The sequence below is a fragment of the Oncorhynchus mykiss genome, chromosome Y (assembly GCF_013265735.2).
Source record: "Oncorhynchus mykiss isolate Arlee chromosome Y, USDA_OmykA_1.1, whole genome shotgun sequence".
Taxonomy (NCBI): domain Eukaryota; kingdom Metazoa; phylum Chordata; class Actinopteri; order Salmoniformes; family Salmonidae; genus Oncorhynchus; species Oncorhynchus mykiss.
In genome coordinates, this window is record NC_048593.1 from 24852401 (window position 1) to 24879306 (window position 26906).

Here is a 26906-nt window from a genome sequence, read left to right on the forward strand (position 1 = left end):
GTACACTGGACAGACACACATATTCATAATGTACATACAGTATACTGGACAGACACACATATTCATACAGTACATACAGTATACTGGACAGACACACATATTCATACTGTACATACAGTACACTGGACAGACACACATATTCATACAGTACATACAGTACACTGGACAGACACACATATTCATACTGTACATACAGTATACTGGACAGACACACATATTCATACAGTATACTGGACAGACACACATATTCATACAGTATACTGGACAGACACACATATTCATACAGTACATACAGTACACTGGACAGACACACATATTCTTACAGTACATACAGTACACTGGACAGACACACATATTCATACTGTACATACAGTATACTGGACAGACACACATATTCATACAGTATACTGGACAGACACACATATTCATACAGTATACTGGACAGACACACATATTCATACAGTATACTGGACAGACACACATATTCATACAGTATACTGGACAGACACACATATTCATACAGTACATACAGTACACTGGACAGACACACATATTCATACAGTACATACAGTACACTGGACAGACACACATATTCATACAGTATACTGGACAGACACACATATTCATACAGTATACTGGACAGACACACATATTCATACAGTATACTGGACAGACACACATATTCATACAGTATACAGGACAGACACACATATTCATACTGTACATACAGTACACTGGACAGACACACATATTCATACAGTACATACAGTACACTGGACAGACACACATATTCATACTGTACATACAGTACACTGGACAGACACACATATTCTTACAGTACATACAGTACACTGGACAGACACACATATTCATACTGTACATACAGTACACTGGACAGACACACATATTCATACAGTACATACAGTACACAGGACAGACACACATATTCTTACAGTACATAGAGTCCCCCTTCTCTCTTTCTTTTATCCACTCCGTTAAGTATCACGTTAACAGTTCAATGACACATGATCGACTGGGTTACATGTAAGGGATTACAAAAAAACTGTAACTGTAATCTGTTACGTTACTAGAAAAAAATATTGTTATCAGATTACAGGTACTTTTGAAAAACTAGATGATTACTTTGAGGATTACTTTAAAATTCAGAAAGGATGTTTGTGGAATTTTTTGCTGTTGACACTTCTCTGTTTTCTCAATGACATTCAAATCAGCATTGAAAAAAGGCCCAAGTTCAAGTTTGTTCCACCTGAGGCAGTCTGACCACAAGTCAGAGAACACTATGATGATACACCAAATGTGTTTGATGAATCGTGGCAAAAGAGCAGGAACAGGCTTTCCAAAGATTATCCAACTTGAATAAACTCTTGGAGGTAAGGAGGACAGCAGTGGTGTAGTCTACGGCGATACAGATATCACTTATTATTGATATCTACATAGCGTATTGATGTGAATCACACTGCTGCTCTCTTATTTAGCTATTTGCGCCTTACGGACTGTTGTTGTTGTGAATGGCTGTTCCCAAATCATTGTTTTTTAAACTAGTGGACAGCCAGTGAAACTCTTGCAACATGCACTCTTGCAACAGCTGCACAGTGCAGATCCCAGCCTATGGAATAAAAGTAAGGCTTTTACTGCTCAATCTAATTCTGCTGATAAAAAAATGAAATCCATAGGCCTAATGGACACATGCTCAAACTCACACACTTTTGATAAACTTAAAGGGGCAATCTGTAGTTGCTACATCCATTTTTGTACTTGTTTGTAAACATTGTAAATGTAAACAAACACTGTATAGCCTTAAAACATGGTTAAAACAATAATTGTTATATCATGGATGGTCAGTCCTTGCATCCATAGCTCTGTCTATTAATCTGAGAGTGGTTACATTTCTCCAGGCCCATCCCTCAGCTTTTACCAAACCAGATGTGGGGTGTCCGTTTTGTTATTGTTTCATCTGTGGATTTGCCCTTTAAACAGCTGCATATTATGAAGATATCAAAGTGTCACCAACAAAAAGGTCAACAATAGGGCTATAGCAAATGCAGAATATGGCATTAATTTCTCACATGTATATGGCACCTTTCAGTAGTGCTCAAAGCATGCCATTCCATGTAACGCAGCATTTATTCAACTTGAATCGATGAGCCCAATCAGTCCTCCATGACAACAAAATCATAACCAACAGAGCAGGGCTGGCTAATAAGTCCTTACTTTTGGGGTTATGCTCAGGTAAAATACTTTGGCTAATCTATACTTCCATATTTCTAAGTCTTATTCTTGAAGATAAAGGTGTATAACATGTATTGGAGTGACTGGGATTCTGATAGACTGATAGAATTACATTTGAACGTAACCTAACCAGCCGTGAGATCAATTATGTCAACAATAACAGGGATTGCTGAGGGACGTGGCACGGGACAGGAGAGTATGTAATACTGTAATTCACTGGCTTTTTTTAGTCAACCATCTTGTCTTCCAGCCGCCAACCCACATGTAGAAGATGAGCCTGTCCTTAAGACTATTCACATGTTACAGTTAGCTGTCAGAGTCAAACCCGCATGGACCAGAACCAGAACCAAGGAACACCGAGTCACAGACTGTGGCTCTGGACCTCGAGCCCAAAGCTGCGGGTGGTATCACAGTCTTACTGCCCTTTTTCATCTCATTTTGTATTTTTTAGCAACACCCAGTTTAGTATGTCTGTGTTTAGACTGACATTCATTCAGTGAGTCGGCTGTTTGCACTGTATATTGTCTCAGATTAGAATAGCATCTCCATTGTTCCAAGGGGCCACACATGACGCCAAGGCGAAATTCCTCTCAGTCTTTCTTTAAGTGGTTTTTCTCTTTTATTCCAGTCTTACTAGAATGATTCCCCCCCCCCCCCCCCCCCCCCCCCCCCCCCCCCCTTTCTGGAATGTTCTGGGCAATATCTCTTGGGGAGGTTAGTCGGGGGAGCAGCTGACCACAGCCTTGCCCATTAGAATTAGTCCGGCCCTGTTCTGAGTCTGAGACGCTGATGCTCCAACCATCACTCTATCACAGCCACCACAATCTCCCAGCAGCTGGAACAGATTACAGAGAACTGGAACTAATTTTACACTTACAATGACAATGGAGAATGCTGTCTGGCTGTTGTTTCTGCTGAAAGGCATCCTCTGTCATCCGAAACCAGTGCCGGATACCGAGCACTTTCTATTTCATTTGGAAAATCAAAGACTCCTGGCTCCATCTCTCTGACCTCTGCTCCCCTGTTCTGCACGACTCTCAGCGTAAAGCCTGTTGTGTGTGTTTTTGGAGCTGAGCTCCATGGCTAGACTAATGCCAAAATGGTGTAAATGTTTCACAAGAAATGGAATGCTCATAATAAGGTTTGAATGAGCCTCCAGTGATGTCATGCGTCCGTTTGGGTACGTCTTGTTTAGGTGAGGGTCGCTAGGAGACTGAAACACAACTGGCGGCTCTAATACATTATATATGGAGTGGGGGAGAGCAGAGTGGACCAGTCCCTTCCTGTGTGGGAGTAATAAAGCTCCACTCCACTGTGCTGCTTTTTGATCAGAGCTGGTGTAGGCACCAGCCACGCTTTATGACATCATGGTGCCATGGTCCTAATTGGGCACACAATGGAGCCGTGTGGAGAGCCCCAGGAGAGCAGTTACCATCGTCTCTGCTACGTCAATCACTCCAAATGGGCAGGCCAATATGTTTTTACCCAAGGTCGTCTCTGATAGCAATTACCTGAGCTTTTCTGCTTCTCTCCATGTGTGTACAGGGTAATAGCAGCTACGTACGAATCTTACCCCATTTACTTGAGCTCACACCTGGCCCAGAGTCTCAGAGTTCAGAGCTCAGTGATTGAGTTGAATCCCTAAACAAGATTCAGTGTACATGCAGGATTATGGTTAATGCTAATGTGTCTACCTCCTGCCTCTATAGAAGTCTCAGTGAAGGCCAGCTGTGTTCCAGGCTACTCTGAGGGGAAGAAACCACAACACGGGTTTGATTTTACACCCCGGCCCCCGAGGCTCCTGTTATTGAAATGCTCAGGGGGCAATGCATTTATTTTAAACCTACCCATTCAGTTGCGTCTGGTGGTATGGTCTTACAACTTAAAACCACCGAGACAGTCTCCCCCCAACGCACACATACATACTCACACACATAAACACACACACACGCATACACTCACACACAGACACACACACACCCACATACTCTGACTCTTCCCTTCCTCCTAAATCCCTTGACACCCAGACCCCTCAACCCACCTGTGAAGTTGGTCTCCAAACTCTGCAAATCCCCAATGGGCCACCACAACAACCACATCACACACACACATTACCTCACGTGCCTTAAATGGCTCTTAAAGTGAATGCTTATAGGCACAGTTCCTCCAAAAACATAAATAAGCTCCTCTTAAAAAACTTTCAACCAGACCCAAAAAACGTAAAGAACTGCAGTTTTCATCAACATTTTCCCAGCCGTCTGTAACTAGGAGTGGGTGGTATAGACCAGGATGCTGTAGTCAAGCTGTCGCCTTGTCTCAGACTGATTCATGCAGGCTCTAATGAAGAAAATGTGTCGTTTTATGTTATTTCACATTCGTAAGTGAGCCTTGAGTCTGTGGGAAGAGGGAACAGTGAGAACAGATCGAGTTTCCAACAGATTGTTTTCAGCAGCGATTCATTTATACTGGGGCTTTTAACCCTGTAAATGCTGTTTCATTCTTTGTGTATAGTCATCCTTACTATCCCTACAGTTGATAGATGGGCAGATAAAGGGAAAGGAGAAATTGGACCAACTGTATCGTCAGATTAGACTTTATTAGGTTTGTTTCATAGGATTAGCAGTTATTTCAAACACATGACTTTGTATTGCATTAGCTGAACACTGAATAGTACAGGATTTCTTTGTGACTTGTCACGTCAGTATTCATGGATTTAACCCCCCATAAGACATGGCCTTGGTGTTGCTTGTTAATTGCTGAAGCTTTGGTTTGGTTGTAATTCAATGCGACACTGGCGTAAGATCATTCCATCCATGTTTCCCTTGTAGACTACAGTACAGTCCTCATTCAGATTGACCTTGTGGAAAGTATCGTCTGCTACAGACCACTTTAATTCAATTGCACAACTTGCAATTATCCTCCTTTACCCTGTAAACTGTTCCAGTGAAGTTGGAGACCATTTTGTTCTGTAAGTCTGAAGGCCCATGGAAACAGTCACCTTTCATCATATGTGACCTCTATGTTGAAAGGTTAACCAGGCTCTTTAGGTTGAGTAGAATCAACTTGCTCCCGAGTGGTGCAGCAGTCTAAGGTACTGCATCTCAGTGTTGGAGGTGTCACTACAGACACTCTGGTTTGAATCCAGGCTGTATCACAACCGGCTGTGATTGAGAGTCCCATAGGTCGGTGCACAATTAGCCCAGCGTTGACCAGGTTTGGCCGGGGTAGGCCGTCATTGTAAATAAGAATTTGTTCTTAACTGACTTGCCAAGTTAAATAAACAAAAAATATCTGACTCAAACTCTCTCCCTCATAGAATTTTCTCATCAGTCAGTGACAGGTCTTTGGTTTTGAGTTGCAGAGAATTTTAAAATGACAATCCCCCATTCCTTATCAAGCAGGTCCAATCCATTCCTGAGAAATTATTTGGGAGACATTTTGGTAAAACGTTGCTTCATAATGTGGATATTATTATGTGGTTTATGATTTGATTGTTATTTGTTATGATATTATTTATTGGTTCACGATTAAGATCAAAATTGCTTTTATCTTAATTATCATTTGGTTTATTATTATGCCTTAAATCTGTTATGAAGTAGGCCCAGAGTTAGTTGCCAATACGTTATGGTTTGGTTGCCAATACGTTATGGGTTGGGTGCCAATACGTGATGGTTTGGTTGCCAATACGTTATGGGTTGGTTGCCAATACGTGATGGTTTGGTTGCCAATACGTTATGGGTTGGTTGCCAATACAATATGTGTTGGTTGCCAATGTGATATTATTAAGTTGATTGTCTGTTATTATTACCTAATCATCGGCTGATGGTTTGTGAACATCATGTGATCACATCGTGTGATAAGGGTTAAAGTGCTGACTCTCCGCTGTAGAAGAGAGAGAGAGGCTGAAAGAAAAAGGGAGGAAGAGAGAGAAGGGACAAATACGGAGCTCTCTCCGTATTTGTCCCTTCTCTGTCTTCCTCCCAGAGTTCGACTGAGAAAGAAAGAAAGAAAGAGAGAGAGAGAGAGAGAGAGAAAGAGAGAGAGAGAGAGAGAAAGAGAGAGAGAGAGAGAGAGAGAGAGAGAGCGGCGGGACAAGAGTATGACTAGCTGCATTGGGAAAGCTGCTGATTCAGGAGTACACCATACAGTACCTGCCCACAGGAGGAGGCCATGTCTCCTATGATAACAAGCCTGACTAACAAACATCTGATACTGCCACACTGAGGTGAGACACCAGCAGGAGGCCTGCATGTCTATTCCCTAGACCATGTTACAATGCTCTCTCCATTACGTTCTCATAACAACATTATGCTGATAGACTGCAGCTCACTTTTTCACATCTACAAAGTTCTGTTGGAAAACCTCTGGCACTATCATATTCATTGTGGCAGTATACATTACAAGAATAGTGTGTGTGTGTGTGTGTGTGTGTGTGTGTGTGTGTGTGTGTGTGTGTGTGTGTGTGTGTGTGTGTGTGTGTGTGTGTGTGTGTGTGTGTGTGTGTGTGTGTGTGTGTGCACCTTCGTTTATGTGTGTGTCAGATAGGTGTCCTTCAGAGTTGTAACACTGCAGTACTTGATCCCAAAGGGTGACTTGTGGTTAGCATTCCCTAAATGCCTCAGGATAGGTTCAAGCTAAACATACCTCCTGTGTGAAACGCTGACCTCATGTGTGAAGGGCGCTCCTACTGACCACAAAGGTACTTTTTTCTTAAAAATGTAATATTGTGGGGGAGAAAGGGTCCAGGGCCCGGTTTCCCCAATAGCGATGGAACTAAGAGTGTTTCAACAATGCATTTTCCTACAACGGTCGAGATGTAAAATGCTTCTCCAAAAGCACAAAGAGCATGGTTGCTAAGTGTGTCATTGGAGTGTGTGTCGATACTGGTAGAATCGAAAGAAAGGGAGCGCTGCTGTCGGATCAGCCTTCTCCATTCAAATCTTACCTTAACATTATAATTATTTCACAATACTGACGATGGATCAGCACCTAGGACCTAGAGAGAGATTACCACCTACGGCTTATTCTAATACTTACTAAATCACTGATTTGCCACATCATTGGGCACATGTTAGGCTACACATCATGAAATATACAGGCAAATTACAGACACTAGTCTACAAGTAGCAAAATATAACTAAATTGAGAGAGAGAGATAAACCATTTGATTCTATGTTTAGTGGAGATTTTCTGTCTATAAGTGATGTGGGAGGGCAAAAAAGCCTCTACACTGAACAAAAATATAAACACAACATGTAAAGTGTTGGTCCCATGTTTCATGAGCTGAAATAAAAGACCAGAAATGTTTTACACACAAGAAGTGTATTTCTCTAAAATCTTGTGGACAAATTTGTTTACATCTCTGTTAGTGAGAATTTTTCCTTTGCCAAGATAATCCATCCAACTGACAGGTGTGACATGTCAAGAAGCTGATTAATAAACAGCATTGTTACACAGGTGCACCTTGTGCTTGGGACAATAAAAGGCCACTCCAAAATGTGCAGTTTGGTCACACAACACAATTTGGGATGCTCTGGATCGACGTGTAAGACAGTGTGTTCCAGTTTCCGCCAATATCCAGCGACTTCGCACAGCCATTGAAGAGGAGTGGGACAACATTCCACGGGCCACAATCAACTCTGATCAACTCTATGCGAAGGAGATGTGTCACACTGCATGAGGCAAATGGTGAGGCAAATATCAGCAGGAAGAGGTCACAAGTTCTATTGGGGTTATCAGAATGTTAAATCACTAACTCTACACACCTCTAACTGTTCCCGAACGGCTGGTGTTTAAGAGTTGTTGTGTCAGACTGAGATTTGTGTCTATTTGTATCCAGTGTTCAATTCCTCAACTTTGCAGAAGCAGACGTGTCAGCTTTGGCCAGCTTTAATTTTGGGGTTTAGCCTTGCAAATTAGCAATTTATTAAAACCAAACTTCAGTTGATTGCTCACTAGCAAGTCCTACTTCAGCAAGGAATCTGGTTTACTAGTGGAAAGAAAATTGAGCAATGCTGGCATTGGCTTTCTGCACTTATTAATATTTTTGTCCAACACATATAATGGGGGTGTTATGAAAGAATACTGTGAGCCTCATAACTTCTACTAAAGTAAAATAAAGGTGCCCTTCAACTGTTAGACACTGGAGTTACACTTGGGTGTTGCACATTGAGAAGTGGTGCAGTGGGATTTTATGTATTCCTTTGATATGTATTTATGAGCAAAGTCTGTGCTCAGACTCAGTGAAACGAGCTAAGCCAGTCTTAAGCAGGGGCCTCTAATGTCTCCCTTGTTCTTTTCTACTCTTTTCAATGCATGGTGGAGGGAGGTTTTTATAGTTCTGTGTGTACTGTAAGTGCCATCATAGCATATTTAAGCAATAATCTACGCACTCATACACTACACTGTGTACACATTCATACACTACACTATGTACACACTCATACACCACACTATGTACATACTCATACACCACACTATGTACACACTCATACACCACACTATGTACACACTCATACACTACACTATGTACACACTCATACACCACACTATGTACACACTCATACACTACACTATGTACACACTCATACACTACACTATGTACACACTCATACACTACACTATGTACACACTCCTACACCACACTATGTACACACTCATACACCACACTATGTACACACTCATACACTACACTATGTACGCACTCATACACCACACTATGTACACACTCATACACTACACTATGTACACACTCATACACTACACTATGTACACACTCCTACACCACACTATGTACACACTCATACACTACACTATGTACACACTCATACACCACACTATGTACACACTCATACACTACACTATGTACACACTCATACACTACACTATGTACACACTCATACACTACACTATGTACACACTCATACACTACACTATGTACACACTCATACACTACACTATGTACACACTCATACACCACACTATGTACACACTCATACACTACACTATGTACACACTCATACACTACACTATGTACACACTCATACACCACACTATGTACACACTCATACACTACACTATGTACACACTCATACACCACACTATGTACACACTCATACACTACACTATGTACACACTCATACACTACACTATGTACACACTCATACACTACACTATGTACACACTCATACACTACACTATGTACACACTCATACACCACACTATGTACACACTCATACACTACACTATGTACACACTCATACACTACACTATGTACACACTCATACACTACACTATGTACGCACTCCGCTACAGTGAAAATAAACCATTTACACAAACAGCATGACTCCTAACTCCTAGAATGCTGAAGACCACCTTCAAAAAGACAGTATACCATGGGTATGACAAAACATGTGTTTTTACTGTTCTAATTACGTTGGTAAGCAGTTTATAATAGCAATAAGGCCCGAGGGGGTGTGGTATATGGCCAACATACCACGGCTAAGGGCTGTTCTTAGGTACAACGCAACGCGGCGGATATTGGCCATATACCACACCCCCTCGGGCCTTATTGCTATTATAAACTGCTTACCAACATAATTAGAACAGTAAAAACACATGTTTTGTCATACCCATGGTATACTGTCTTTTTGAAGGTGGTCTTCAGCATTCTAGGAGTTAGGAGTCATGCTGTTTGTGTAAATGGTTTATTTTCACTGTAGCGGAGTGCGTACATAGTGTATTTCATTGTGGCATTGAAACCACTGAAATAAGTCTCCCAATCCCACTATAACTAGAGGTGTTGTTACAGAGAGAGCAAACTGTCAACTCCTGATTTTTTAAAAATGATTTATTTTCTCCCTGTGCATAGAGAGAGTGAGATAGTAAGGGGAATGTTGAAAAGTTCAGACAATACCCTGTGTTTGAATCAGAACCTATACAGTCTGGTTTACTGTGAGGAGACATAGATACGGTCCAGTGCAGCTGTGCTGGCACACAGAGGAGAGGAGAATGAAAGGAGAGGAGAAAGAGAGGAGAGGAGAGGAGAGGAGAGGAGAGGAGAGGAGAGGAGGGGAGGGGAGGGGAGAGGAGAGGAGAGGAGAGGAGAGGAGAGGAGAGGAGAGGAGAGGAGAGGAGAGGAGAGGAGAGGAGAGGAGAGGAGAGGAGAGGAGAGGAGAGGAGAGGAGAGGGAAAGAGAGCACACTCAGCCAGTTCAGTCAGCATCAGAAAGGAGACAGAATGAACAGAGAGAAAGAGAGAGAGAGAGAGAGAGAGAGAGAGAGAGAGAGAGATCAGTTCCATGTGTAGAATGTAAGTTCCATGTGTAGAATGTAACAGTCTGGAACACACTTACACCTCAGCTGTGCTCAAGGTACTAATCAAATGTCCCTTACCACCCATTGCATAACATGGGCCATAACATCAGAGCATTTACTGGGCCAGCAGTAAAGCCACACCTTCCGCTCAATCAGACACCTGCTACCTGCAGGGTCTACAGTCAATCACGGACTATAAAAGGAAAACCAGTCCCGTCGCAGACCAGGATGTCTTGCTCCCAGACAGACTAAACAACTTCTTTGCTCACTTTGAGGACACTACAGTGCCACTGACACGGCCCGCTACCAAAACCTGCGGGCTCTCCTTCACTGCAGCCGACGTGAGCAAAACATTTAAACGTGTCAACCCTCGCAAGGCTGCAGGCCCAGACGGCATCCCCAGCCGCGTCCTCAGAGCATGCGTAGACCAGCTGGCTGGTGTGTTTGCGGACATATTCAATCAATCCTTATCCCAGTCTGCTGTTCCCACATGCGTCAAGAGGACCACCATTGTTCCTGTTCTCAAGAAAGCTAAGGTAACTGAGCTAAATAACAACCGCCCCGTAGCAATCACTTCCGTAATCATGAAGTGCTTTCAGAGACTAGTCAAGGACCATATCACCTCCACCCTACGTGACACCCTAGACCCACTCCAATTTGCTTACCGCACCAACAGGTGCACAGACGACGCAATCACAATCACACTGCCCTAAACCATCTGGACAAGAGGAATGCCTATGTGAGAATGCTGTTCATCGACTACAGCTCAGCATTTAACACCATAGTACCCTCCAAACTCGTCATCAAGCTCGAGATCCTGGGTCTCGACCCCGCCCTGTGCAACTGGGTCCTGGACTTCCTGACGGGTCGCCCCCAGGTGGTAAGGGTAGGTAACAACATCTCCACCCCGCTGATCCTCAACACTGGGGCCCCACAAGGGTGCGTTCTCAGCCCTCTCCTGTACTCTGTTCACCCACGACTGCATGGCCATGCACGCCTCCAACTCAATTATCAAGTTTGCAGACAACACTACAGTGGTAGGCTTGATTGCCAACAATGACGAGACGACATACAGGGAGGAGGTGAGGGCCCTCAGAGTGTGGTGTCAGGAAAATAACCTCACACTCAACGTCAACAAAACAAAGGAGATGATCGTGTACTTCAGGAAACAGCAGAGGGAGCACCCCCCTATCCACATCGAAGGGACAGTAGTAGAGAGGGTAGTAAGTTTTAAGTTGCTCTGCGTACACATCACGGACAAACTGAAATGGTCCACCCACACAGACAGCGTGGTGAAGAAGGCGCAGCAGCGCCTCTTCCACCTCAGGAGGCTGAAGAAATTCGGCTTGTCACCAAAAACACTCACAAACTTTTACAGATGCACAATCGAGAGTATCCTGTCGGGCTGTATCACCGTCTGGTACGGCAACTGCTCCGCCCACAACCGTAAGGCTCTCCAGAGGGTAGTGAGGTCTGCACAATGCATCACCGGGGGCAAACTACCTGCCCTCTAGGACACCTACACCACCCGATGTCACAGGAAGGCCAAAACGATCATCAAGGACAACAACCACCCGAGCCACTGCCTATTCACCACGCTATCATCCAGAAGGCGAGGTCAATACAGGTGCATCAAAGCAGGGACCGAGAGACTGAAAAACAGCTTCTATCTCAAGGCCATCAGACTGTTAAACAGCCATCACTAACATTGAGTGGCTGCTGCCATCATACTGACTCAACTCCAGCCACTTTAATAATGGAAAAATGCATGTAATAAATGTATAACTAGCCACTTTATATGTTTACATACCCTACATTACTCATCTCATATGTATATACTGTACTCTATACCATCTACCCCATCTTGACAATGCCGTTCTATACCATCACTCATTCATATATTTTTTATGTACATATTCTTATTCATTTCTTTACACTTGTGTGTATAAGGTAGTTGTTGTGAAATTGTTAGGTTAGATTACTCGTTGGTGTGACTAGGGTGGGTAGTCTAGTTTTTTATTTTCTATGTTGGCCTGGTATGGTTCCCAATCAGAGGCAGCTGTCTATCGTTGTCTCTGATTGGGGATCATATTTAGGCAGCCTTTTCCCACCTGTTGTTTGTGGGATCTTGTTTGTTTGTTACTCTTTCTTGTTTTGTGCCGGTTATCATAAATAAAAGATGATTAAGGTCTTCTTCGCCTGTTGTATTCAGCGCATGTGACAAATACAATTTGATTTGATGATCGTCCAGGGATTTTCCCCAGTCATGGTAGACTCCACATACACATCTTGCCTGGTTGTGTGTGGCGGTGGTGGTGGTAGTGGGGAGGGGGTTGTATTCTATTTTCAGACCCAGGACTGAGCCCCTTCAATCCCCCCACCATCCATGTACTGCTCTGGGAAAGAGAGAAGCACTGGAGAGAGAGACACCCAGCCCACCCCGGCAAGGAGAGCAGTGTAACTGTTGAAGTTTAAGTGATAAACAACAATACAGATAAAAACAAATAAATAAAAAACGGTGTGCAGGTGTGTTTGGGTGTGTGCGTGTGTGCGGTTGGGTGTGCGTGTGTGTGTGTGTGTGTGGGTGGGTGTGTTTATAAACCAAAGATGTGCTCACAGTTGCATGTTCCTTGAGAAAATCATCAATGACAATTTTTTGACAGTCTGTATGAATGCACTGACAGTCTATATGAATGCACTGACAGTCTGTATGAATGCACTGACAGTCTATATTAATGCCCTGACAGTCCATATGAGTGCACTGACAGTCTATATGAGTGCACTGACAGTCTATATGAGTGCCCTGACAGTCTATATGAATGCCCTGACAGTCTATATGAGTGCACTGACAGTCTGTATGAATGCACTGACAGTCTATATGAATGCCCTGACAGTCTATATGAGTGCACTGACAGTCTATATGAATGCCCTGACTGTCTATATGAATGCACTGACAGTCTATATGAATGCACTGACAGTCTATATGAATGCCCTGACAGTTTATATGAATGCCCTGACAGTCTCTATGAATGCCCTGACAGTCTATATGAATGCCTGACAGTCTATATGAATGCACTGACAGTCTATATGAATGCACTGACAGTCTGTATGAATGCACTGACAGTCTGTATGAATGCCCTGACAGTCTATATGAATGCCCTGACAGTCTATATGAATGCACTGACAGTCTATATGAATGCACTGACAGTCTGTATGAATGCCCTGACAGTCTATATGAATGCCCTGACAGTCTATATGAATGCACTGACAGTCTATATGAATGCACTGACAGTCTGTATGAATGCACTGACAGTCTGTATGAATGCCCTGACAGTCTATATGAATGCCCTGACAGTCTATATGAATGCACTGACAGTCTATATGAATGCACTGACAGTCTGTATGAATGCCCTGACAGTCTATATGAATGCCCTGACAGTCTATATGAATGCACTGACAGTCTATATGAATGCACTGACAGTCTGTATGAATGCACTGACAGTCTGTATGAATGCCCTGACAGTCTATATGAATGCCCTGACAGTCTATATGAATGCACTGACAGTCTATATGAATGCACTGACAGTCTGTATGAATGCCCTGACAGTCTATATGAATGCCCTGACAGTCTATATGAATGCACTGACAGTCTATATGAATGCACTGACAGTCTGTATGAATGCACTGACGGTCTTTATACATTTTATTAAACCTTTATTTTATCAGGGAGTCATACTGAGACCAAGGTCTCTTTTACACACATCAATATAAATACCAAATGCAAGCAGGAAGAAAGAAAAACACTGTCATAAAAAAACACATTCACCAGTAATAAGGTTCCCAATCAACTTTCTGAATTACATTAGAGACACCAGAACATCACATTTTAGAACGTTTTGAAGATTGTTCCACAAATAAGGTGCAAGAAAACAAAAAGCTGATTTACCTAACTCAGTAGAGACCAAAGGAGTTTCTAGAGTTAACCATCCCTGAGACCAGGTGTGGTAACTCGTATGTCTAAAGGTTAGTAATGATGTTTGATAAAGTGGGACTTTTTGTAAAAGGACTTTATAAATTAAAACATAGCAATGTATCAACCTACGTGACATCGAAGAGGACCAACCAACTTTCTGGTAGAGAATCCAGTAATGATTACTAAAATTGGTGCCCGTCATAAAGCGCAGTGCTCTTTGATAAACTGCATCTGACAGCTTTAATGAAGTGGCAGCTGCGAACATATAGATGTCGCTATAGTCTAGGACTGATAGGAACTTAAACTGAATCTGCTTTTTACTATTTAGCAAGAGGCAGGACATAGGCATGTACATTCTTTGTACAAACAAGTCGATATTTTTTATGTTAACAGTAAAAAAAAAACAGGACCCAGAATCAACCCCTGTGGGACACCTTTTGTAATATCAAGGAAACCTGATTTAACACCATCAGTAGATATACATGGAGTTCTATCTATGTAAATGAAGTAGTGTATATCTGAATTATGGCACTACACATGACGTCTTCAATGTAATCTATTGTCTTTGTAACATAAGCTCAGTAATACACATCATATCAATTTCTATAGCCTTGAGTTTCAGTCGCTATATGACAATGATTCAATTAGATCCGATTTTCTGCCAAGAAGGAAGTCAGTCCAATCAGATTGCATGTATGTGTGTAGATGTGTGCACATGTATGTGAACATGTGTGAAAGCATGTACAGTGTAAGTGTACAGTATGTATGACGAGGCTTTGGTAGTTTGCTGCTGCTCATTTGACCCTTGATGTGGGGGTGTCCTGTGTGTACAGCACAGCTAAATCAAGTGGGTGTGTGCGGCCTGTCAGCGTACCACTGTACATCTGTGTGTGCCCTGTGGCCATGTCAGAAAGAAAGGGGATATGTTTGTCTTTGTATATAGTTCATGTGGAAACATAGACAGTATACTAATTAGTCCTTGACAGAGCTTTGGAAACTCACCTGAAGAAGGGTTCGAAAGGCTAGCATGAACTGCAGCATCGTGTTATTTTCATCATTATATCTTGAATACAACATGTTTCTTTCATCTTCTTCTCTCACACTCTACAAACACTGTCTGTGTTTCTATGCCACAAGCTATTTAGTGTGATTAGCATTGGCTCTGTAAGACATGTGTCTTTACAATGTGCAGTAACTCAATTAAGACATATGCTAGCTAGCTAGGACATGTGAACCCACAGTATCCCCTGTACCCCAGTCTAGCAAGCAGTCTAGCAAGTCTCCCCCTGTCTGACATACACGTCAACACCAGGATAGGTGTTGATTTTGAAAGGATGGCATTGTTGTTGTTAAAGAAATACATCACTTGGTAATACTACAGTAATATGACCACTGTCATACTGTTTATATACTATTTGTTATTGGCTGTAGAATCTATAGAGTTCTTAAATGTTTCCATGAAAAAAAACCTGCACATTCAGTCCCAAAGTGAATTATTTGTACTTTTTGCTTCTATTTTGGTCATTTTGACATCATGGTTTTTAGAGCATGCTGACACAGACATGGCTCGGTTTTTTCCATAGCTGTACAAATGGTTGGCTAGCTAGCTAGTTCTGCCTATATCAATGAATTATTGTTGAGTGGTAATTGAGCTTCTTAGTAACTCCACTATAACAGCACAGCATAGTTGATTAGTGTCTCTTAGTTCTCCATGTGAAGCTACACAGTTGGAGAGGGGGTTTTCACATAAACATTATTGAAGCTCGGTTTCACAGCAGAGCTGAGTGCACCGTAGGGATGGGTGTTTGAACTTTTAATTCCGTACTTTTATTTCCATTAGTGATCTTTCACTTCACTTGCTACACATGGAGATATTTGCCCATTTGATTGGCCAACAAAAGCAACAAACTATAATCTTTGGTGAAGGCTATCTGTCTTTTTGGGGGTTCACACCACATATAAACTACATTCAAAAGTTTATTGTTTTATTAAATTAATAATTTCTTGCATGTAACAATGTCACATGGATATTTTAATTGAATTTAGAAAAAAATATTTTCATTGTTAGAAATACACATATTTTTTTCCGTAAAAAGTGATTACTCACACATGATCAACAACTAACGTACGTTTGGATATTGTAATATTGAAATAACCGTGCCCCTCCCTAATGCACTGGAGGAGAACCTTTCAAGTTCTTACTTAGAACACTCTCTTGCTAAAACAAACACTGGCCCTTTATTCTGCTGTACTGCTAAATGTTGCATTGAAGTTATGCTAGCGCTGAGCATGTGGAGGCTAGGGGGGTTGTTGAGAGCATGAATTAAAGAACTCCTCCGGTTAAGTGGTGCAGGATCTAGCAGTGACAGGTTTTAGATATGAAACAGGCAAGGGAGTAGAGGGAGAAAGCCTGCTAGGCTGCTACTGGAACTACAGCCAAACTGTAGTTAGCTTAAACCTCCCAATCAGCTCAGCTGCATGGATACATACTCAGCCATTCTGTTTTCTGTGTGCTGAGGTCTACTCTCCCTAGTCTATGCTTAATCTTGCTGTAATCATTATCTTGCTGAAAACAGAGCTGCCCCTGGATGATGATGTAAAGTATCCACACTGCATCACATTGCCATTTCAGCTGTATAATCTGATGAAGTGTGTGGATGACATTCTGAGTGTCAGTGTCAGAGTGGCGTTGTGACCTGTCTGTTCCTGTGTTTGTGTGTGTTGATGTTCCAGCTGAACTCCCAGATGAACTCGGTCAGCAGCTCGGAGGACATCAAACCCCCGCTGGGTCTCAACGGGGTGATGAAGGTGCCCGCCCAGCCCTCGCCGGGGTGCATGCCTCTCTCCCTCACCAAACACATCTGTGCCATCTGCGGAGACCGCTCCTCAGGTACAGTAGGTGCCCTAAGGTTACAGTCATACATGCACCCAAACACACACACACACACCACTGACACGTCTGTGTCATCTGTGGCTACTGCAATACCACCATGGTCATCACAATTTCACGTGAGTCCACACACACACACACACACACACACACACACACACACACACACAGTCACACTCACACTGAAAGCCTGACTCATATACGCCGTAGATACTTAACACACCTCATACTTTCTCTTAGCTGGGTTAACGAGGAATGAAAGCGGCTGTGGTGTCTGCAGCACAGGGAGAGGAAGTGTTTTACTCTACTGCACTTTGCCTCGTATCAGACAGGATGTGGAGGAGATGGTTAACATTTGACAGAATATCAGACAGGATGTGGAGGAGATGGTTAATATTTGACAGAATATCAGACAGGATGTGGAGGAGATGGTTAATATTTGATAGGATGTGGAGGAGATGGTTAATATCATACAGAATATCAGACAGGATGTGGAGGAGATGGTTAATATCAGATAGAATATCAGACAGGATGTGAAGAAGATGGTTAATATAAGACAGGATGTGGAGGAGATGGTTAATATCATACAGAATATCAGACAGGATGTGGAGGAGATGGTTAATATCAGACAGGATGTGGAGGAGATGGTTAAAATCATACAGAATATCAGACAGGATGTGGAGGAGAAGGTTAATATCAGACAGAATATCAGACAGGATGTGGAGGAAATGGTTAATATCATACAGAATATCAGACAGGATGTGGAGGAGATGGTTAGTATCAGACAGGATGTGGAGGAGACAGAATATCAGACATGATGTGGAGGAGATGGTTAATATCAGACATGATGTGGAGGAGATGGTTAATATCAGACAGGATGTGGAGGAGACAGAATATCAGACATGATGTGGAGGAGATGGTTAATATCAGACAGGATGTGGAGGAGATGGTTAATATCATACAGAATATCAGACAGGATGTGGAGGAGATGGTTAATATCAGACAGGATGTGGAGGAGATGGTTAATATCATACAGAATATCAGACAGGATGTGGAGGAGATGGTTAATATCAGACAGGATGTGGAGGAGATGGTTAATATCAGACAGAATATCAGACAGGATGTGGAGGAGAAGGTTAATATCAGACAGAATATCAGACAGGATGTGGAGGAGATGGTTAATATCAGACAGAATATCAGACAGGATGTGGAGGAGAAGGTTAATATCAGACAGAATATCAGACAGGATGGGGAGGAGAAGGTTAATATCAGACAGAATATCAGACAGGATGTGGAGGAGATGGTTAATATCAGACAGAATATTAGACAGGATGTGGAGGAGAAGGTTAATATCAAACAGAATATCAGACAGGATGTGGAGGAGATGGTTAATATCATACAGAATATCAGACAGGATGTGGAGGAGATGGTTAATATCAGACAGGATGTGGAGGAGATGGTTAATATCACACAGAATATCAGACAGGATGTGGAGGAGATGGTTAATATCAGACAGAATATCAGACAGGATGTGGAGGAGATGGTTAATATCAGACAGAATATCAGACAGGATGTGGAGGAGAAGGTTAATATCAGACAGAATATCAGACAGGATGTGGAGGAGATGGTTAATATCAGACAGAATATCAGACAGGATGTGGAGGAGAAGGTTAATATCAGACAGAATATCAGACAGGATGAGGAGGAGAAGGTTAATATCAGACAGAATATCAGACAGGATGTGGAGGATATGGTTAATATCAGACAGAATATTAGACAGGATGTGGAGGAGAAGGTTAATATCAAACAGAATATCAGACAGGATGTGGAGGAGAAGGTTAATATGAGACAGAATATCAGACAGGATGTGGAGGAGATGGTTAATATCAGACATAATATCAGACAGGATGTGGAGGAGAAGGTTAATATCAGACAGAATATCAGACAGGATGTGGAGGAGATGGTTAATATCAGACAGAATATCAGACAGGATGTGGAGGAGAAGGTTAATATCAGACAGAATATCAGACAGGATGTGGAGGAGAAGGTTAATATCAGACAGAATATCAGACAGGATGTGGAGGAGATGGTTAATATCAGACAGAATATTAGACAGGATGTGGAGGAGAAGGTTAATATCAGACAGAATATCAGACAGGATGTGGAGGAGAAGGTTAATATGAGACAGAATATCAGACAGGATGTGGAGGAGATGGTTAATATCAGACATAATATCAGACAGGATGTGGAGGAGAAGGTTAATATCAGACAGAATATCAGACAGGATGTGGAGGAGATGGTTAATATCAGACAGAATATCAGACAGGATGTGGAGGAGAAGGTTAATATCAGACAGAATATCAGACAGGATGTGGAGGAGATGGTTAATATCAGACAGAATATCAGACAGGATGTGGAGGAGAAGGTTAATATCAGACAGAATATCAGACAGGATGGGGAGGAGAAGGTTAATATCAGACAGAATATCAGACAGGATGTGGAGGATATGGTTAATATCAGACAGAATATTAGACAGGATGTGGAGGAGAAGGTTAATATCAAACAGAATATCAGACAGGATGTGGAGGAGAAGGTTAATATGAGACAGAATATCAGACAGGATGTGGAGGAGATGGTTAATATCAGACATAATATCAGACAGGATGTGGAGGAGAAGGTTAATATCAGACAGAATATCAGACAGGATGTGGAGGAGATGGTTAATATCAGACAGAATATCAGACAGGATGTGGAGGAGAAGGTTAATATCAGACAGAATATCAGACAGGATGTGGAGGAGAAGGTTAATATCAGACAGAATATCAGACAGGATGTGGAGGAGATGGTTAATATCAGACAGAATATTAGACAGGATGTGGAGGAGAAGGTTAATATCAGACAGAATATCAGACAGGATGTGGAGGAGAAGGTTAATATGAGACAGAATATCAGACAGGATGTGGAGGAGATGGTTAATATCAGACATAATATCAGACAGGATGTGGAGGAGAAGGTTAATATCAGACAGAATATCAGACAGGATGTGGAGGAGATGGTTAATATCAGACAGAATATCAGACAGGATGTGGAGGAGAAGGTTAATATCAGACAGAATATCAGACAGGATGTGGAGGAGAAGGTTAATATCAGACAGAATATCAGACAGGATGTGGAGGAGATGGTTAATATCAGACAGAATATTAGACAGGATGTGGAGGAGAAGGTTAATATCAGACAGAATATCAGACAGGATGTGGAGGAGAAGGTTAATATGAGACAGAATATCAGACAGGATGTGGAGGAGATGGTTAATATCAGACAGAATATTAGACAGGATGTGGAGGAGAAGGTTAATATCAGACAGAATATCAGACAGGATGTGGAGGAGAAGGTTAATATCAGACAGATATCAGACAGACGCTTAGAGGTTAGTGATCTTCACAAACGCTGTTCATCAGGACAGCACAATGTCATAACATAGTAACATACATTATGCTTATAGTCACCATTTTCACCCCTCTGTTATTGTCCAAACAGTATGTAATCAATATCATTTTTCCTTTATTATCCCCAATAAGAAACTGAGGATAAGTGTGTGGGAAATGTGTCTTAAATGTCTAATAGCCACTCTCTATGTACTTGTTGAAGTTAAAACGACGTGTCTGTCCCCAGGTAAACATTATGGAGTGTACAGCTGTGAGGGCTGTAAAGGCTTCTTCAAGAGGACAGTGCGGAAGGACCTGACCTATACCTGCCGCGACAACAAGGACTGTCTGATCGACAAGCGCCAGCGCAACCGCTGCCAGTACTGTCGCTACCAGAAGTGTCTGGCCTGTGGAATGAAGAGAGAAGGTACAGCACATGCCGTTGAGGATAAAGGCCTATTTACCCTCTCTCTCTCTCTGCCTGTCTGTACTATCTCTCCCTCTCTCTCTGCCTGTCTGTACAATCTCTCCCTCTCTCTCTGTCTGTCTGTACAATCTCTCCCTCTCTCTCTGCCTGTCTGTACAATCTCTCCCTCTCTCTCTGCCTGTCTGTACAATCTCTCCCTCTCTCTCTGCCTGTCTGTACTATCTCTCCCTCTCTCTCTGTCTGTCTGTACAATCTCTCCCTCTCTCTCTGTCTGTCTGTACTATCTCTCCCCCTCTCTCTCTGCCTGTACTATCTCTCCCTCTCTCTCTGCCTGTCTGTACTATCTCTCCCTCTCTCTCTGCCTGTCTGTACAATCTCTCCCTCTCTCTCTCTGCCTGTCTGTACAATCTCTCCCTCTCTCTCTCTGCCTGTCTGTACTATCTCTCCCTCTCTCTCTCTGTCTGTCTGTACTATCTCTCCCTCTCTCTCTCTGTCTGTCTGTACTATCTCTCCCTCTCTCTCTGCCTGTCTGTACTATCTCTCCCTCTCTCTCTGCCTGTCTGTACTATCTCTCCCTCTCTCTCTGCCTGTCTGTACTATCTCTCCCTCTCTCTCTGCCTGTCTGTACTATCTCTCCCTCTCTCTCTGCCTGTCTGTACTATCTCTCCCTCTCTCTCTGCCTGTCTGTACTATCTCTCCCTCTCTCTCTGTCTGTCTGTACAATCTCTCCCTCTCTCTCTGTCTGTCTGTACTATCTCTCCCCCTCTCTCTCTGCCTGTACTATCTCTCCCTCTCTCTCTGCCTGTCTGTACTATCTCTCCCTCTCTCTCTGCCTGTCTGTACAATCTCTCCCTCTCTCTCTCTGCCTGTCTGTACAATCTCTCCCTCTCTCTCTCTGCCTGTCTGTACTATCTCTCCCTCTCTCTCTCTGTCTGTCTGTACTATCTCTCCCTCTCTCTCTCTGTCTGTCTGTACTATCTCTCCCTCTCTCTCTGCCTGTCTGTACTATCTCTCCCTCTCTCTCTGCCTGTCTGTACTATCTCTCCCTCTCTCTCTGCCTGTCTGTACTATCTCTCCCTCTCTCTCTGCCTGTCTGTACTATCTCTCCCTCTCTCTCTGCCTGTCTGTACTATCTCTCCCTCTCTCTCTGCCTGTCTGTACTATCTCTCCCTCTCTCTCTGCCTGTCTGTACTATCTCTCCCTCTCTCTCTGCCTGTCTGTACTATCTCTCCCTCTCTCTCTGCCTGTCTGTACTATCTCTCCCTCTCTCTCTGCCTGTCTGTACTATCTCTCCCTCTCTCTCTGTCTGTCTTTCTATCTCTCCCTCTCTCTCTGCCTGTCTGTACAATCTCTCCCTCTCTCTCTGCCTGTCTGTACAATCTCTCCCTCTCTCTCTGCCTGTCTGTACTATCTCTCCCTCTCTCTCTGCCTGTCTGTACAATCTCTCCCTCTCTCTCTGCCTGTCTGTACAATCTCTCCCTCTCTCTCTCTGTCTGTCTGTACTATCTCTCCCTCTCTCTCTCTGCCTGTCTGTACTATCTCTCCCTCTCTCTCTCTGTCTGTCTGTACTATCTCTCCCTCTCTCTCTCTGTCTGTCTGTACTATCTCTCCTTCTCTCTCTGCCTGTCTGTACTATCTCTCCCTCTCTCTCTGCCTGTCTGTACTATCTCTCCCTCTCTCTCTGCCTGTCTGTACTATCTCTCCCTCTCTCTCTGCCTGTCTGTACTATCTCTCCCTCTCTCTCTGCCTGTCTGTACTATCTCTCCCTCTCTCTCTGTCTGTCTTTCTATCTCTCCCTCTCTCTCTGCCTGTCTGTACAATCTCTCCCTCTCTCTCTGCCTGTCTGTATAATCTCTCCCTCTCTCTCTGCCTGTCTGTACTATCTCTCCCTCTCTCTCTGCCTGTCTGTACAATCTCTCCCTCTCTCTCTGCCTGTCTGTACAATCTCTCCCTCTCTCTCTCTGTCTGTCTGTACTATCTCTCCCTCTCTCTCTCTGCCTGTCTGTACTATCTCTCCCTCTCTCTCTCTGTCTGTCTGTACTATCTCTCCCTCTCTCTCTCTGTCTGTCTGTACTATCTCTCCCTCTCTCTCTGCCTGTCTGTACTATCTCTCCCTCTCTCTCTGCCTGTCTGTACTATCTCTCCCTCTCTCTCTGCCTGTCTGTACTATCTCTCCCTCTCTCTCTGCCTGTCTGTACTATCTCTCCCTCTCTCTCTGCCTGTCTGTACTATCTCTCCCTCTCTCTCTGCCTGTCTGTACTCTCTCCCTCTCTCTCTGCCTGTCTGTACTATCTCTCCCTCTCTCTCTGCCTGTCTGTACAATCTCTCCCTCTCTCTCTGCCTGTCTGTACTCTCTCTCTCTCTCTCTCTCTCCCTCTCCCTCTCTCTGTCTGTATTTATATCTATCTCTCTGTCTATCTTTCTATTTCTCTCTCTGTCTACCTTTCTCTATCTCTCTCTCTATCCCTCTCTCTCACACACACACGTGCACACGCACGCATACACACACAGAATCACTTCAACCTTCCCTCTGTCAGGAATCATTCAGCTCCTCATGTAGAGAACTTGAAGTGTGTTGAGATCACTTGTGTGATAATGAGAGCTCAACTCATCTGCCTCTTCATTACTATTGAATGAGGAGCAGTAATTGCAGAGGACTCACATTGTGCATGTAGAATTACTGACTTCCTCAGAGGCGTTCAAGATTGAAATAAGCAGCTAATGGAATATGGAAGTCTTTATTACAGGTGATTCATATCAGGGCTCTTTCATTGACAAGACTAGCTTGAGAATGTTTCAGTGATTGGTAGCCTTCATAGGCAGACCTATTCATGATGAATACTTTCTGATTTCACTTGAAGAGCAATGATTTACCACAAGAGAGGGAGAGCAGGTAGGAGAAGGAAGGGAGGAGAGCGAGAACGAGAGAGAAAATGGAAGAGGTTGTTTTAGCACTTCATAAGAGAGGAGGAAATTAGCACTCTTAGCACACTTGTTCACACTTCCTGTAGGAAGCAGAGAGTGGATGACACACTAGCTCTCTCCATCAGAACCGCATCATCACTCTCTAAGGTGAACTATTGATCTGGAATACTGTTTTAACTCCTAAGTTCAGTCATGAAATATTATGGCTTTGGAGACAGAATGTGGTATTCCAGTTATTAAGGTGCATAATCTGAAGCACACAGTCCCCTTCCATATCAGAAATCACTTTATGTTATTCTAGGATCAGCTTTCCCTGTTCTGAATATGAACCACTGCACCAGGCAAAAACAATACAAAACTGATCTTAGACCAACATGCAGATGTTCAGCCAACCCTTAACCAATGAGTGTCAGATGCAGAACAAAACCAAAGCAAAGGAAAAGAGAAAACAAGAGAGTCTATGATAAGTAGATAAGAGCTTTTCTTTCTCGGACCAATTTGTCTTGACCTCAGCATGCACCCCTCATCCCTCCCTCCCTACCCCCATTCACTCTTATTTATATCATCATAGGGCTCAACCTCCGTTCAAGGATATTATCATTTACTGCCTTTCACCTCACTCTGCTAGCCTAAGCCCCCCTGTACCCTGAGGCAGGGGGAGAACAAGGCAGCGGTAGTCCAAAAGGCTGAGCGAATCCGCAGAAAAACAGGATTAAATGAATTGATGCTCTCCCAGTCAGGGGAAGGGGGAAATAAAGCTAACGTGATTTCAGCCCTCCTCACCTCTCTCTGACTCCAGCACAACTATTCTACCCTTGGGCTGACCTCCACCGCCAGACAGCAGTTCCTCTAAAGTGGGGCCCCTCGTCCCCCCCCTCCTCCTCCCCTCCTCTTCTCTCCCTGTCCTCCCCTTCCCAGAACCCCCACCCCTGTGATTCAGCACTTGGAATAGGAAGAAATAAGAAAGAAAAGAAAGAAAGAATATGAAGTGTCTTCATTTGTGTGCATGTGTGTAGGTGTGTGTGTGTGTGTGTGTGCGTGTGTGTAGATGTGTGTGTGGGGGAGTGTTTACGTTTAGTGGGAAGAGGAGAGGGAAGAAATGGGTTGAAACCCAGAGGCAGCGCATAGCAACCGCCTCCCCTTACGGTTTCATATGAACACACATATGCCTCTCTGGGTGGAGGTGCGGTTAGGGTTGCCTCGGCCACAGTGAGCCTCGGTGTCTGCTCAGCACACAAACCACTTCCTGTGTCTCCCTGCCAAGCCAATCACACAGCAGATCCAACAAGTTCCCGCTTTACACAGAGACTTAGTGAGACTGTTATTTACTGGACAGACTAAAAACAACATTATTTTACACAAAGACCCCATTGATGTGTGTCTGTGCGCCAGTCAGTCTGTCAAAGCCATTCTGTCACAGTGTCTGTGGTAAACATGCAGGGCGTAAATGAGGACTCATACCACATCCATTATTAATGTGTCAATATATGGTGGTCATGAAAGGAGCTTGTTGTTTGTTATTGTGCTCTACATTGAGACAGAGCAGGAGAGAAGGTCCTTGTATGAAGCGTTTGTATATGTTGTGTCCACATTCTACTGTATTTCCTGTCATGTCTCTATTCACGTGTCCTGTAATTATGGGGACTCACATTTTTCAGTGTAGATCTGTTACCTCGGTCTTTATATCAGACTTAATGTAATAATAATGATACACACGCACTATTTACATATGTACGCACACACACAAACACCGCACACACTAGACAACACCGCAGCAGCAGTAGTGACCGGAACCAGTTTTGTTACACACAGCCGTCCAGGAGGAGCGCCAGCGGGCCAAAGAGCGCAGTGAGAACGAGGTGGAGTCCACCAGCGGCGTCAACGAGGACATGCCCGTGGAGAAGGTCCTGGAGGCCGAGCTCGCTGTGGAACCCAAGACAGAGACCTACACCGAGACCAACCTGGGCATGCCATCCAGCTCGGTGAGTCACTACATCGTATGTACTGTTCACCCTGTACTCGGTCCTGAAGAGCAGGAGCCGTTTACACACACATACAGAGCATTCGGAAAGTATTCAGACCGCTTGACTTTTTCCACATTTTGTTACGTTACAGCCGTATTCTAAAATGGATTACATAAAAAAAATCCCCCTCAATCAACACACAATACCACACAATGAAAAAGTGAAAACTGGTTCTTAGAAGTGTTTAGAAATACCTTATTTACACAAGTATTCAGATCCTTTGCTATGACCCGCGAAATTGAGCTCAGGTGCTTCCTGTTTCCATTGATCATCCTTCAGATGTTTCTACAACTTGATTGGAGTCCAGCTGTGGTAAATTCAATTGATTGGACATGATTTGGAAAGGCACACATCTGTCAATGTAAGGTCCCACAGTTGACAGTGCATGTCAGAGCAAAAACCAACCCCGGGGTGGAAGGAATTGGCCGTAGAGCTCCGAGACTGGATTGTGTCGAGGCACAGATCTGGGGAAGGGTAACAAAACATTTCTGCAGCATTGAAGGTCCCCAAGGACACAGTGGCCTCAATCATTCTTAAATGGAAGAAGTTTGGAACCACCAAGGCTCTTCCTAGAGCTGGCCGCCCAGCCAAACTGGGCTATCGGGGGAGAGGCGCCTCGGTCAGGGAGGTGACCAAGAACCAGATGGTCACGCTGACAGAGCTCTAGAGTTCCTCTG

At 43.5% G+C, this 26906-nt stretch overlaps 1 protein-coding gene across 5 annotated transcripts in view; it reads left to right on the plus strand.

The window, feature by feature from the left end:
* The window catches only part of LOC110509348 (retinoic acid receptor RXR-alpha-A), a 161348-nt gene that overhangs the window by 98856 nt on the left and 35586 nt on the right, over window positions 1-26906 (plus strand). For 2 of the 5 annotated variants that reach the window (XM_036967458.1, XM_036967463.1), the window contains exons 4-6: window positions 17263-17428; window positions 21101-21280; window positions 26003-26187. In XM_036967458.1, coding sequence (XP_036823353.1) covers window positions 17263-17428; window positions 21101-21280; window positions 26003-26187 — 531 coding nt within the window. The remainder of the gene's footprint in view (window positions 1-17262; window positions 17429-21100; window positions 21281-26002; window positions 26188-26906) is intronic. The other 3 variants (XM_036967460.1, XM_036967462.1, XM_036967461.1) reach the window with 3 other exon arrangements.